Here is a 14,833-nt window from a genome sequence, read left to right on the forward strand (position 1 = left end):
ATTTTAACTCTTTGATTGTTATCAGTCTTACGAGTAGTGGAATTCGGGGAAAATGGATTTGAAATCTTGTTTTAAAATTATAAAGCAATTATAATCTTGTCCTTTTTACAACAAAATTTATTGTGAAAATTTGTAATCAAAAATTATTGTATGTTAAATATTTTGTCATTAACTTGTTATTTTAGATGTATTTTATCTTTATTTCTGTCAACAGATGATAGTAATTGACCTTTGAGTTTTAAGTCCTTGTTAGCCTCATTTTGTGTACCTTTTTGTTTATATTCTTATGGAAAACTTACATCTGTGAGCATTCTTTTGCAATTCTTTTCAATACTTCACATTTGTTTTATGAGTCACTGCTAAGGTTTATTTGGTTGCAAGTAACAGTAATGAGCTCACTTCAGAGAAATTTAGATCTTCGGAGACGGGGATAGAGCTGCACCTTCTGAGGAAAATGGGCCTGTAAGCCAGAGGTCTCCCACCTCTCTGTTCTGTTCCTCTCTGTGGATCTGCACTCTTATCTTCATATACCTTCTGCTTCTCTGCACATGGTGAAACATGGCAGCTGTGCAGCTTTCAGTTTTAGCCATAACTGGAGATGAATTGACTGTCTCTGGATCCCACTTTTCATATCTGTAGAGAGAATCTGAGAGACTCAGCTGAGTCAGATATGCAGTCTCTAGCCCAGTCAGAGGAAAGTGGTTTTACAACTTTCAGGGGCCCACATTTGTGGGTTTGTGGTTAGAAAAAAAAAGACTAATTCACAAAGGGAGTTGCTGTGAGCTGGGAGAAATACTGTACTGAATGGTCTCTACCACATATTGAATCAGTTTGATTGGCTTTAAGCAGAGCATATCTCTATTTGGATCTTTTTAAATGTATAGAGTTTTCATAAAATGAAAAAAAAGCTGAATTTAGATTTTCTAGGTGTCAGATTTTAAATTATTTCTATTTGCTTTGGTTAAAGCAGTAACTTGTTTAGAACATCTCATATTTCATAAATATTTCTTTAAAATTAGAGAAGATGTCAGTAACCAGAAAATTGAAGGTGAAATCCCAAAGTTATATTTAGGTACCTGTTATTATGTTTGTATGGTTTCTCTGAAGTGGCTCCTTGTATTTGAAGTCTGGCAATGCAAGAAGACAGAAACTGCATTTAACCTAATAACACTTCATTATCCATATTATTCTACTCATTCCACATCGGGGAAAGAAAATTATAATTTTCTTTCCTACAGAAAGCCAGTTAAGAGGTCACATTTTATTCAAGCATAAACAGAACAAGCATCACTAAGTTATTATTTCTTGGCTTCCTGAATATTTCCTACAAATCAGGTCTAATTACTATGAACACGATTTAATATTTGTATATGTAATTAGAATTCTTACCATTAATTCTTTTTCTAGATGAGACTAAGAAAGAGGTCAAACCAGTTGACAGTTTTCAGTGTCCATCTCCTGTTCTAAGTACTCCATGGATACCATTTCAGAACTCTTGCTACAATTTCTTGATAACAGAAAATAGATACAGAGTAACAACACAAGATGAAGTTCATTCTAAATGCCAGACACTGAGTAAGTATGTTATATAGCCATTGTATGTTACATTATGCTCTTAAATGAATCTCACCTGAGTATATTATAAATATTTCTAATTAGCAGTAGTAACTAGAACTCAAAAATATCCATCTCCTCATTTCTGCATTGTCAATGACAAAGTATTAAACTTTGTGCTTAGTGAAAATGGAAGTATAGGAGTTCCTTCATTTTTAACCTGTCCATTAGAGAACTAGTCTGTCTTCACGTGTATAAACAAAGTGGATTCTACTTACAACGGAAAAGAAATGACACTGAGACTAGAGAATGGGATGTTAAATCAACTTAGGCTGCGGGCAAAGAGAAAACAGGTCAGTTTGAGTGGTTGAAAGCTTAGATAAGCTGTAAAGAAGCAGCTCTGCTTAAAAGAAATACATATTGCCTACTTTTAGCTCTCAAGGTTGTCCAGATATTTCCTGTGAGATCCACTGAGGATCTGTGACTTTTTACCAGTGGCTGCATCAACTTTGTGGAAAATTCCTGTGGAAGATATCAAACCATTGTTCCTCAAAGTGTGCTCTGTGGAACACTACTTTTAAGAGGTGTTCTATTAAAAAAAAAAAATTCTTAGTAAAAGAACAAGGATAAGAAATGTCACACATCTTTGTTTCCTGTTAAAACATTATCAAATATACATTAGCATGTACTTTAAGAAATACTGGCATGAATGAAGTAGTTTAATTTTGGTTAACCAATGTTTGTAAAGCTCTTTTCAATGTAACTCTCTTCTGAGGAAACCCTGAGGAACACACTTTGGGAAATATTAAACTTTTAAAACCTTCCTGTGAAACAGTGATCTCTAAGGAAAAGGAAGATTTTTGACTTTTAGCCCATTCAAGAGGTTTTGTTTGTTATAGTCTTTGACATTGTATCATTAATATATGTGGATTTATACCAACTCAAAATAAGCCTTGTGAGGAAAAGCAAATCAGTGTTTCAAATTCTCTACTCAACTTCTAGTTTTTCACTATTCTATGAGACCAAATTTAAGATCAAAATGTTTGAAAACTTCTCAACCTATTCATTGTAGTACAAGATGGTTTTAATCTATATCTCTTACTTATTTCCTACTGTTGTTTGTTTTGAAGTGTATTAAACTGGGAAGTAAAAACTGCTAAATCTATCAAACAAAGTGTTCTAAATAATTATTTCAATTATTGGCTATTTTTTTATTTACCAGATCCAAAATCACATATTCTGAGTATTCGAGATGAAAACGAGAACAACTTTGTTCTTGAGCAGCTTCTACATTACAATTACATGGCTTCATGGGTCATGTTAGGTATCACTTATGAAAGTAAGTTGTAACTCTACTGTTTTTTTTTTCTATATTCATACTTCATTATGAACTACTTGTTTATCACACTGTAAAAGTATAGTTTTCAAAGTATTTATCAACATACAAAATTATAATTATGTACTTAGCATAACTTGCACAGATACCAAGACAGGTTTTGTGTCTCTGCCCTGCCACTAAAATACCTTTACCACCAAGCTTAGAGTTTAATGGTGGAAAATGATTTCCTTTTTCCACTTTCCGTCCTAGCAGTACAAGACTAACTAAAAATGACTGCACTCCCACAGAAATGTCTAATACTTACTTTATAGCTCTAGGCATATGACCTGAGTGAGAATAGAAATACACTTCTAATGTTGCATTTTTGGGTTTATATCATTGGCTTGGGGTATACATTAGAAAAAGGAGACACATAGTCTGTCAATGGACTAGAATATTTGAGATTGTAAATGCCACAAACCTAAGATATAATCGCTATGAAACTTTTAAAAAACACAGACTCATAATAGGAGAAGTAAGACCAGTTTAGAAAGATACTCATTAAGAGGTGTCCTAAAAATCATAAAGTTCTGAAATTAGGAAAAAATCACTCTCTGGGCATAAAGCCTCAAAAACATACATTTACCCAAAGAGGGGGCTGAATGAGAGGCACAGGACAATGATAGCTAGAGGTAGGGTAGACAAAGGAGCTAAATTACTCAAATCTGGCCATTTTAAAAATAGTCTGCTCTTTGCTATCTGACCTGTCTCTTTCTAAAAATTACTCAAGATTTTCTTGCAGATGAGTCAACAAAAATTAAGCTATCAAGCAATTAAGACTTGGGTTGCCAGCTGAAGATAAGTTCATCATGATAGTATTTAGTTGCCCAAGTCTTTTCTCTAATGATGCTTGAATACTCAGATTTGGGGATGGGAAAAAATGGAGAGGAACTAGGTAGAAGCTTCCCAGTGAAAAAAAGTGGAAGTGTTAGTCATCAGTCCAACTATTTGCGACCCCGTGGACTGTCACCCTCCAGGCTCCCGTGTCCATGGGGCTCTCCAGGCAAGAATTCTAGCTTTACCTGAAAGTAACTGAGGAAACAGTGATCCTGTGTGGAGCAGCAGAAACGAGGCCCAGGATATAGTTAGAGATTTCAGTTGTACCCTCTGCTGTACTTTCTTAGCTACATTATCAGAAACAATCGAGGACTTCCCCGGTGGTCCAGGGATTAAGAATCTGCCTGCCAATGGAGGAGACATTCATTTGATCCCTGGGTCGGGAAGATCCCACATGCCGTGGAGCAGCGAGGCCCATGTGCCTAGAGCCAGAGAAGCCAGTGCAAGGAGAAGCCCGTGCATAGCAATGAGAGAGTAGCCCCCATTCACCTCCCCGCAGCTAAAGAGTCAGTTCACATAAACTGTGCATAGTTTAAGTCCAGTTTTCTACCACTAGTTTTATAACATGTTAACTTTTTACATAGTTATATAAATTTTTATCATAATTAAACATATATGTAGAAAAAATGAATATTGGATGAAGTAACAACAAAATGTTAAATTATTTCAGGATGATAGAATTGTAAATAAATTTTAGTTTTCATATTTATAATTTGTACTTTCTATGTTAAAAATAAGCGTTTACTGTTAAAATTGGAAGCTGTTTTAGAGAAACACACATAAGTATACAACCTTTAGAATGTTGGGAAAAAGAGAAAATTTCTTGAGTTTGAGATATTAACCTCATAACTATAATTCAAGTCTTAATTTAATCTCTAAGCATAGAAAAAAATTTTCTTTTCTAGATAATTCTCTTAGGTGGTCTGATAAGACCACGCTGTCATATACACACTGGAGATCAGGAAGACCAGCTATAAAAAATGGCAAGTTTATTGCTGGCTTGAGTACTGATGGCTTCTGGGATATTCAAACCTTTAATGTTGTTGAAGACTTACTATACTTTCACCAGCACAGCATTCTGGCTTGTAAAATTGAAATGGGTAAGTATGCTAAGGCAGTGTTTCTACTCCAGCAAAAGAGAATGTAAAGCCATTAGCTCCACTAGTGGGCATTATGCAATTGAATTTTTTGAGTAGCTCCCCTGTATTCAGTATCATGAGAAGCACTATGGAGGTTTTAGAGAAAGGAAGACACACTCCCTGTTGTCATGGTCTTGATCTCAAGGAGTAAAATGAATTCAGTTGGGAAAACAGCATTAAATGTTTATTGTTGTTTTATGTAGGTTAGTCTTAGGTTATTTAGTATGTACAGGCTTACATTTATCGAGAAATCAAAAGACACCAGTGAAAACAGATATAATGAAAACTAAAAGCCATTGAAGAGAAGAGGAAAAACTTGGTTGGGCCTTGAAGGATTGATAAAGTTTCTATGCATAAGAAAGTATGTGTGGGTAGTTTTGACAGTCTAGGCTAAAAATGAATGTTTCTCAACTTTGCCTAATTCCTTAAATAAGTCTATTTTTTAATGCATATCAGGTTTAAATTTTTTACAGCTTAAAAACTGTTATTATGGCCATTCTGCTTTAAGCCCTCTGCTAAATGGAGCCCATCACAGTCACATCTAGGCCCACCTTTTCCCTTCATACTCTTGGAGAATAACTTTCGGATGTACCACTTCTATCAACAATCTCCAGGAATTCCCTACTATCAGTTATTTTGAGTTCCTGTAAGCCTCTGAGACTTCTTAGAAACCAGTGTCTCTTCTAAATTTCTAGGCTTCCTCCCAGTCTCCATTTTTCCCACCATTTTTGGTTCGGTAAAGATCTTTTCCTGTCAGGCTGATCTCTTAACTGCCCATGTACAGTGTATACCCTTTCTCACTTGTACCTTTATTTATGGGATTTTTTTCCTGCGATGATGTCTTCTACCTTCTTTCTTTTCTTTTTTTAATAAAACTTTCATTTTAGAATAGTTTTAGATTTGCAGAAAAGTTGCAGAGATTGCAGAGGGTTCCCATATATACCGTAACCTGATTTCCCTGTTGTTGACATCTGTCTTAAGTATGGGACACTTGTTACAACAAATAAACCAATATTCGTAGATGATTATTACCTAAAGTCCATATATTGTTCAGATATTCTTAGTTTTTACTTCATGTTATTTTTGTGTTCAGGAATCCATCCAGTGTACTACATTACACTTAGTCATCACGTTCGCTTAGGTTCTTCTTGGCTATGATAGTTTTTCAGATTTTCGTACTTCTCTTGACAGTTTTGAGAAGCACTGGACATGTGATTTGTAGAATGTCCCTCAGTTTGGGTTGGCTGATCTTTTTCTCATGGGTAAACTGGGGTTATGGGTTTGGGGTTTAGGGAAAAAGCCAAAGAGGTAAAATGTCATTCTCATCACATCCTATGAAGGATATATGCTGTCAATGTAACTTATTCTTGTCACGGTGGATTTTGACCTTGATCACCTGTGGCAAGGTAATGTTTGTTAGCTTCCTCCACTGCAGAGTTGCTCTTCTTCCCACCTCCCATAGCGTGCTCTTTGTAAGGAAGTTACCATACTCAGTCCTCACTGAGGGAATGGAGAGTTATTTTCTACCTTCCTGCAGTGGGGAGTATCTATATAAATAACTTGGAGTTCTACATAGGAGAGTTGTCTATTCTCTTCCATCTAAAAATTTATTTAGGCATTTATTCATATCAGTTTGGGCTCATGGTTATTTTTTTATACTTTGGGCTATAATAGACTATATTAATATTTTCCTTGAATTTATCCAGATTTGGCTGCTGGAGCTCTTTAACATGGCTTTTGTGTCCCTTTGAAATACCCTCGTAATTGTGGTCTTGTTATTACTGTGGTTGTTTGATTGTTTTTAGTTGACTTTCTTGTTACCATATTTCTTTTTAGAACTAATTTCAGCTAACCACAATCTGGAGACCTAATTTATTAAGCAGGTCTTCTGACTCTCTTAATCCAGTTGACTCTTTCCTTTCCTAGCCAGTCGCAAGTGTTCTAGTGGTTCATTGTTTTGCCCTCATTTCAGGTGCTGGTGTTTTCTGTGCCCAATTAGTATGTGAGCTCCTTAAATGAAAGACAGTGTTTGTGCCTTTTTTTAATCACTGAGACAATTGTAATAGTTAAGAGCCTATTAAATAAGCTGTGGCAATAAGATAAAGTATGTGTTTGACCTTCTTATAGTCCAATTTTATTTAACTTTTGAAATGATTGTATGTCTAATATTACCCAAATTATGTATTTTAAATAATTTAAATTTAATCACTAACACTTTTAATTTAAATATTATAGTTGACTACAAGGAAGAATATAATACTACTCTGCCACAGTTTATTCCATATGAAGATGGTATTTATAATGTTATTCAAAAAAAGGTAACATGGTATGAAGCATTAAATGCATGTTCTCAAAGTGGAGGTCATTTGGCAAGTGTTCATGACCAAAATGGCCAGCTTTTTCTGGAAGATATCGTAAAGCGTGATGGATTTCCGCTATGGGTTGGGCTCTCAAGTCACGATGTAAGTCTTGTTTTGTTTTCCAGAAACTTTCCAAGTATGTTAGAGGGTCGGAAATTTGAGCATAAAATATTAACTCAAAGTATAACATCAGATTAAGTCCTGGGATTGCATTTGCATACTATAGTGCTTTCTATCTTTTCACAATGTAGAACAGATAGAAAATTGTATTTGTAGAGTACATTAGGGCAACTGGCCAGGACCGCAGCTGCCCTAGACACTGCCAAGCCATCCTAAGGACTCAGTAGATTAATATCTCAGCAACACCACTGTGACCTATTCCGGATAGACCAATTGGAGAGCTGGTAAAAAGGGAATGGCTTGGGATCAGAAAAATCTGAGTTCCAATATGAGTGGCAGGTCTTCTATCTACATGTTGGGTGACCACAAGCAAGTTATTATACCTTTGCAAGCTTATTTCCTCATCTGTCAAATGGGGGTGATGATATTTTCCTTAATAGAGGATTATTAGCACAAAATTTGTATTGGGGTGATAATAGATACCTGTATATGTATGGCTGAGTCCCTTTATTGATCACCTGAAACTATCACAACATTGTTAATTGACTATGCTGCTGCTAAGTCGCTTCAGTCGTGTCCGACTCTGTGCGACCCCATAGACGGCAGCCCACCAGGCTCCGCCATCCCTGGGATTCTCCAGACAAGAACAATGGAGTGGGTTGCCATTTCCTTCTCCAGTTAATTGACTATACCCCAATACAAAATAAAAGTTAAAAAAATTATATAAGGTGCCAAGTAAAACTCTTAACTACATCTAAAATATAGATGTAGAGTTTCTCCCCACTTCCCCCTAGAAATTGACACTATTTGAAAGTAATCTTCTGTTGGTAAACATGCCTTTTGTGCCACTATTTGAATCCTATTAAGTAGTGTATATATATATATATATGTACTGATAATGATATCTGGTATACAAAAAAAACAGTCTGTTGAGATTAGAACGGAGGTCTAATCTAAATAAACTGGGAAAAGTAAAAGGATGGCAAATTAGGATTTAAGAATTAAGGACAAATCAAAAGTAATCTTCCTATATGAATTTCTTGGGAACTGTTTTTCTCTTCCAGCCCCTTGGTGCTTGATAACTTCTGTAATATGAAAAAAATCAAGCCAGGGACACAAACCACAAAGCTATTAAACATAAAAAACAATATTTAGAGTAATATGAGGGGTTGTAAACCTGTAATTGTGACAAGTGGAAGCCATTTCCATGTCATATAATTTCTAGTGTTATATAAACTCATCCTTAAAAAAAGAAATCTAGAGATAGAGTGTAGTAACTCTATCTCTAAAATCCTATTTAAATTATATGCCAGAGCAATGTCTCAAATCAGTGCATCAAAAGTAAATCCCTGGTTTTACAAATATGTTCAGATCTATAATACTTATAAGCAAATAATTAACACGGCATTCCTATATTTCTTAAAGTATGCATGTTCATCTCAATGTTCTTTTGCAGTCATACATATGAATTCAGATTATGACTATTATTCTTAATACAGGGAAGTGAATCAAGTTTTGAATGGTCTGATAGCAGTGCCTTTGACTATATTCCATGGAAAGATAAAAAATCTGCTGGAAATTGTGTTGTCTTGGATCCAAAAGGAATTTGGAAGCATGAAAGCTGCAACTCTGTTAAGGATGGTGCTATTTGTTATAAACCTACAGAATGTAAGACTTGATTTCAAATAGCTGTATATTTACTAAAACATGACATTTGTTTTATGTACCTGATTAAGTATGCAAAATAATTTTTATAGATACTAAATAAGGTTTATTCACAAATCCTAGCAAAATAATTTTGATACTTTGTGAAGAGAAACAAATATGATATGCCCATTCAAGGAATTTGTTCTCAAAGACTTTCAGTTGTTCTGTTACTCAGTGAGTTTTACTCTAGAATTTGTGAATTTTAATTTCACTTAGCAGTGTTTTTCAAAGAGTGAGATTCTCCTTTTTAAGAAAGGGTTCCACAGGATATAGATTTGAGAAAAATCTTAGGTGATTTACCATATTAATGGCTCTGAAAGTTTTTATAGAAAAGAATCTCTAGTAAAGAAATGTTTTGTGTAACTAAACATTTTCCAAATAGTCCTACTATAGAAAGTAGAATGGTGATTGCTGCAGGGAAGAAAGAATGAGGTGTTATTATTTAATCGGAGCAGAGTTTCAGTTTTGCAAGATAAAACAGTTTCCAGGTGGATGGTGGTGATGATTGCTTAATAATGTGAATATACTTCATGCCATTGAACTATACAGTGAAAAATAGTTACAGTGGTAAATTTTACATAATGTATATTTTATCCCCTTTCAAACAAAATGGAATCTTCTTTACAGGAATATAACAAACTTATCACAAGGCTGGCCCTTGCAGGGAAAAAAAAAAATGTGAGAATTGAAAGCAAAACTCCCTAAAGAACAGTAAGGAAAGAAAATATATGCCGTCTAAACATTTGCAGCTTTGACTAGAAACAAATAGGCTTTGAAGATAAGGCATTTCGATATGTTCCCAGCGGATGAAGAATTGTTTTTAAAGCCAACCCATTCATAAAAGTCCACTGTCCTAGCCATGCGCGGGTAGCCAGTGTTCAGCACGTTTTCAATCTAAAGAAACAACACGCACCATTGCCTGTGCAGTGATAGAGTAGTCAGCAGTGTACTTTTTGTCAGAGAGACTGTTTTCCCAGTATGATAGAATCAAGCACTTGTTAGTGGCATCTTCCTCCACCACAGCCTTACAAAGAACTGTCACAAGTCTTACAGACTTTGCAGGTTAACTTTTAGATGACTTTTGGTCATCTGCAGCTAGGAAACTTACCCAGGAGTAGTCAGTTTTCAAACTGAAGGAAGATTTAGACCCCAAACTAGTGGCATTAGTGAAAAGTGTGGAGGCAGAAGCCAATCAAATAGCTAGATTTCAAAAAAAGATTGAGCCCTAGTGGAGAAACAGGATTGAGACGCAAAATAAGGAATGGAGAACCGTTCTGAAGTCTCTCAGTGGAGAAGAAAAGGGCAGTAGCCATTCTTCTGGAATCACAGGGATCATAAATGAGAAGAAATCTACCAAACTGCAATGAGGAACAAAAGCAGGAAAGCCTTCAATGACTGAAGGGCATGCAGCCCATGCGTAATGTGCAGAGAACAATGGTATGGGTATGCGACTGGCCGTACCAGATCAGATATTTGGTTCAGATAATCTGTACCCGCTCAGCAGGACGTTGGCAATTTACTTTCCAGTTCTCATACTCTCTTCAGTTGGAATTAACAATGGTGTTAAGGGGGACAGGCTTCATTACACAGGCTTCTTGTGTTATACAGAACGGCTGAAAATTAAACAGTTTACATGGAAACCAGGGGAATTGTTCAGAGCTTAGAAGCCACACCTGCTTTTTTTTTTTGGCTTGAGACAGATTTTTTAGTGCTGATCTGTTGTGCTTTGTAAGCAAGTTACCAAGTTTTCAGTGTGGGTATGATTTTTTCATGGCAAGGGAAAAGTAGGTCTTTGTGATCAATACAAAAAGGAATCCAAAGAAAGAAACAATTTTAATTGTTACTTCAAATTTGTTACAGGCCTACCCAGCCTTGTCTTTTCTTCTCGATTCTGTCTTTCCAGTTGTTTTTACTTTAGTCTAAATTCATCTTAGAGAGTTAAGTACTTTCCTCTGTATTCTCAGTTTTAAAAATGGTTTTCCAAAAAGCTAATGAGATTGCCGTCTCAGAGTGTGGGCTGTAGCCCTCTCTGGTGTGTACTGAAGTTGAGTGCCTCTTACCTACAGAAACCATGGTGTCAGTGAGATTTTAAAAGCCAGTCATATTTTTTTGTACGTTTTCACAGTTATGTCTAACATTTTTTACAGCTAAAGAGGTGTCCTCTTATACTTACTCATCAAGATGTCCAGGAGTAAAAGGGAACAAGTCCCAGTGGATTCAGTACAGGGACCACTGTTACATGTCTGACCAGGCATTGCACAGTTTCTCAGAAGCCAGACAGTTTTGCTCAGAGCTTGGTAAGTTAGAATATGTTGATTTTCTTTTCTCAATAATTTAGTCATTAGAATTTTTCTTAAGGAAACCTTTTAAAGTAAATATTATGTTTTTGAAAATCTTTGTGAAGCATTCACTAATTATAATAGCATTATAACCTAATTGCCCAGTGGTACAGAAATGGTTAAATATTTTATTATATATGAACTCAATGGAATATTGGAACAGCCATTAAAAAATGATCAATATAAGAATAAGTAGATGGTATATAAAAGTAAGTGGGAAGAACTAGAATAAAAAATTGCTAAATAAACTATTATGTGAAAATACTGACAAATGAAACCATTTTAAATACAGCTAGATATGCTCAGATGAAAGGATTAAGAAGCAGATTTTTTGTAAAGTTGATTAAGCAGTAAATACAAAAGTGTAGATTTTTCATTACTTAGTCATTAATAAGTAAGTTTAACCTGACCAGGGTAACAAAGCCCAAGAAGCATGGGTTGTTCATTCTGCAAAACGGACCCATGGCCCACATCTCTGAACACTATAGGGGACAGGACTTTTAATCTTCAGATTTAACTAAAATGAAAGATTCCCTCCCATGAGAATCTTAGACAGTAGCCAAACTGTGAAATAACTTCTAGGGAGACCACCTAGAGTATTTCAAAGACCTGCATCCTTGGGTAGCAATTTAGGCAGATGACATTTATCTTATTTATTTTACTACCTTGTGGAGACACTTCACTGATTTAAAAATCTCCTTGTTATTGCTTAACAACGTGATGGAAACTTTTATGTGAGATTAGTATTATAAAAGGTAAAGTACCTGCACACTGTGGTGATCTATAGAGGAGAAAATGCTTTCCTTTGCCCTTCTTTTAATACTTTACACCACAAAAGACATGCTTTAGTTCAAGTATGGATAAGCTGGTTTGGATTGAAGACTATTTGATTCCATTTTGGATTAGTTTCCAAGTCCAGGTATTATTTTATTTCTATCCCTTGCCTGATGCTGGTGATAGTACTGTTACCTCTGCAACCTATCAAACTTGAGGAATACTCACTCATTCAATTTCATACTGTATTTTGGACAATATACAATGGCATGACCATATATTAGTTCAGTTCAGTTCAGTCGCTCAGTCGTGTCCGATTCTGCGACCCCATGAATCAAAGGACGCCAGGCCCCCCTGTCCATCACCAACTCCCGGAGTTCACCAAAACTCATGTGCATCGAGTTGATGATGCCATCCAGCCATCTCATCCTCTGTTATCCCCTTCTCCTCCTGCCCCCATACCTTCCCAGCATCAGGGTCTTTCCCAGTGAGTCAACTCTTTGCATGAGGTGGCCAAAGTATTAGAGTTTCAGCCTCAGCATCAGTCCTTCCAAAGAACACCCAGAACTGATCTCCTTTAGGATGGACTGGTTGGATCTCCTGGCAGTCCAAGGGACTCCCAAGAGTCTTCTCCAATACCACAGTTCAAAAGCATCAATTCTTCGGCACTCAGCTTTCTTCACAGTCCAACTCTCACATCCATCCCGGACCGCTGGAAAAACCATAGCCTTGACTAGATGGACCTTTGTTGACAAAGTAATATCTCTGCTTTTTAATATGCTATCTAGATTGGTCATAACTTTCCTTCTGAGGAGTAAGCATCTTTTAATTTCATGGCTGCAATCACCATCTGCAGTGACTTTAGAGCCCCAAAAAACAAAGTCTGACACTGTTTCCACTGTTTCCCCATCTATTTCCCATGAAGTGATGGGACCAGATGCCTAAGATCATGACCATGTATACTTATGTATAAAATAATATTAAAAGGAAGGCTAATGCTCTCCAACATCTCAAATCTATTCGCTTATATTTTCATTTTAGCAGAAGCACATTTAAAGTTAACTTATTATACAGAACTGGTTGTTGAGGAGGGAGTGTTGAAAATCTACCGGGGAACACAGATTTCTACCATCACATACCCCACTTCTTATGACTAGCTATTCATACAGGGAGATCTCACTGGTTAAGTAGTTCTAAGGCCCAGAAATATTACCATGTAAACATTTTGAGGAGACATCAGATATGTATATACACAAAGTTTCAGTCTAGAAATATTTCTAACGTTTTTGGAAGCTATTAACACTATACTTTTGTGTATTAATGCTATACACTCTGTCAAGTTTGAATATCTTCATGATCTTAATCTTGATGTTGTTCTATGACTAAGTCATGTCCAACTCTTTGCAACCCCATGGGCTGAAGCACACCAGGCTTCCCTGTCCTTCACTGTCTCCCAGTGTTTGCTCAAATTCATGTCCATTGAGTCAGTGATGCCGTCCAACTTTCTCATCCTCTGTTGTCCCCTTCTCCTCCTGCCCTCAATCTTCCCTAGTTGGCGTAAAGCTAATTGACTTAGGGTTTGTTTTCCTTCCACAGCCCATTCTGCAACTATCGTTACTATAAAGGATGAAGATGAGAATAAATTTGTGAGCAGACTAATGAGGGAAAATAATAACATTACCATGAGAGTTTGGCTTGGATTATCTCAACTTTCTGCCGGTAAATATCTGTGTGTAGAGTGTGCAAAGAGAGTTCTAACTTGTCCTGAATGCCAAGTCAGCCTCACTAAAGAATGTCAAGCAGTGGCTAGCTCAGACGCTTCTTGTGATGAATAAGCTAGGTCTGCTGGTTTAGAGGCTTATAAATTCCTGATGAATAAATGAATGACTTATTAGTAATGATGGAAACACTAATGAAATAGAAAATCAAGTTAAATCAACTGGACTTGTTTTAGAGGCGTAAGATACTTGGGTCAACAGGATCTTCCTTCTCCTACGGCAGTATCTGTGTCCCTTGTGTGTCCCACCAGGAACCCATTGCTGGCTGTCCATGGTATTCTAGTGTCCATCACCTGGTAGCGAATTCAGAAAGTTCTCTTCTTCTTGTTTCCTTCCCTCTTGAAACATTTTTACTTTTTTTTGGTAACCATATAGTGAAAGTAAGTCTTAATGGTGATTTTTTTTTATATTGCCTTAGTAAAATTGCAGAGATTTGGTTCAAAAAGATTTGTGAAAGAATTTTTCAATAAGGAATTATAGATTGTTTCCATGCACTTAGAATTGATAAAGAATGAATTTAAAGTACACATTTGATAGAATAATAGAAAGTTGGCTTCACATTTTATGCAAATTTGAATTCTAAATAATTGAAATAAATGTGAATTCCAAAATATTAAATATGTGTCAAGAAGTGAATGAATTCTAAGTTGGCCATCTAAGGAAAGTGTAAGTTGTGTTTATACTCTCACCACAAGGTGGTGCTCCATCAGCTGGGAACCAGAAGGGGAATCATGGTGGGGAGGACTTCTTGGACCCTGCAGGCCTCTTCCTCTCCCACCAGCACGTTGTGAATGACTTTTAATGGGGGGAAGTCATGGGTGGGAAGCAAGGGACAATGGATACAGAT

At 36.1% G+C, this 14,833-nt stretch overlaps 1 protein-coding gene across 1 annotated transcript in view; it reads left to right on the forward strand.

Moving 5' to 3' along the window:
* LOC128071492 (lymphocyte antigen 75-like) overlaps nt 1–14,833 on the forward strand; it is a 117,046-nt gene that overhangs the window by 67,415 nt on the left and 34,798 nt on the right. The window contains exons 27-33 of the mRNA XM_052664324.1: nt 1,408–1,575; nt 2,777–2,893; nt 4,675–4,869; nt 7,144–7,370; nt 8,888–9,056; nt 11,243–11,392; nt 13,805–13,927. Coding sequence (XP_052520284.1) covers nt 1,408–1,575; nt 2,777–2,893; nt 4,675–4,869; nt 7,144–7,370; nt 8,888–9,056; nt 11,243–11,392; nt 13,805–13,927 — 1,149 coding nt within the window. The remainder of the gene's footprint in view (nt 1–1,407; nt 1,576–2,776; nt 2,894–4,674; nt 4,870–7,143; nt 7,371–8,887; nt 9,057–11,242; nt 11,393–13,804; nt 13,928–14,833) is intronic.

Source organism: Budorcas taxicolor, chromosome 2 (genome assembly GCF_023091745.1).
Source record: "Budorcas taxicolor isolate Tak-1 chromosome 2, Takin1.1, whole genome shotgun sequence".
NCBI lineage: Eukaryota > Metazoa > Chordata > Mammalia > Artiodactyla > Bovidae > Budorcas > Budorcas taxicolor.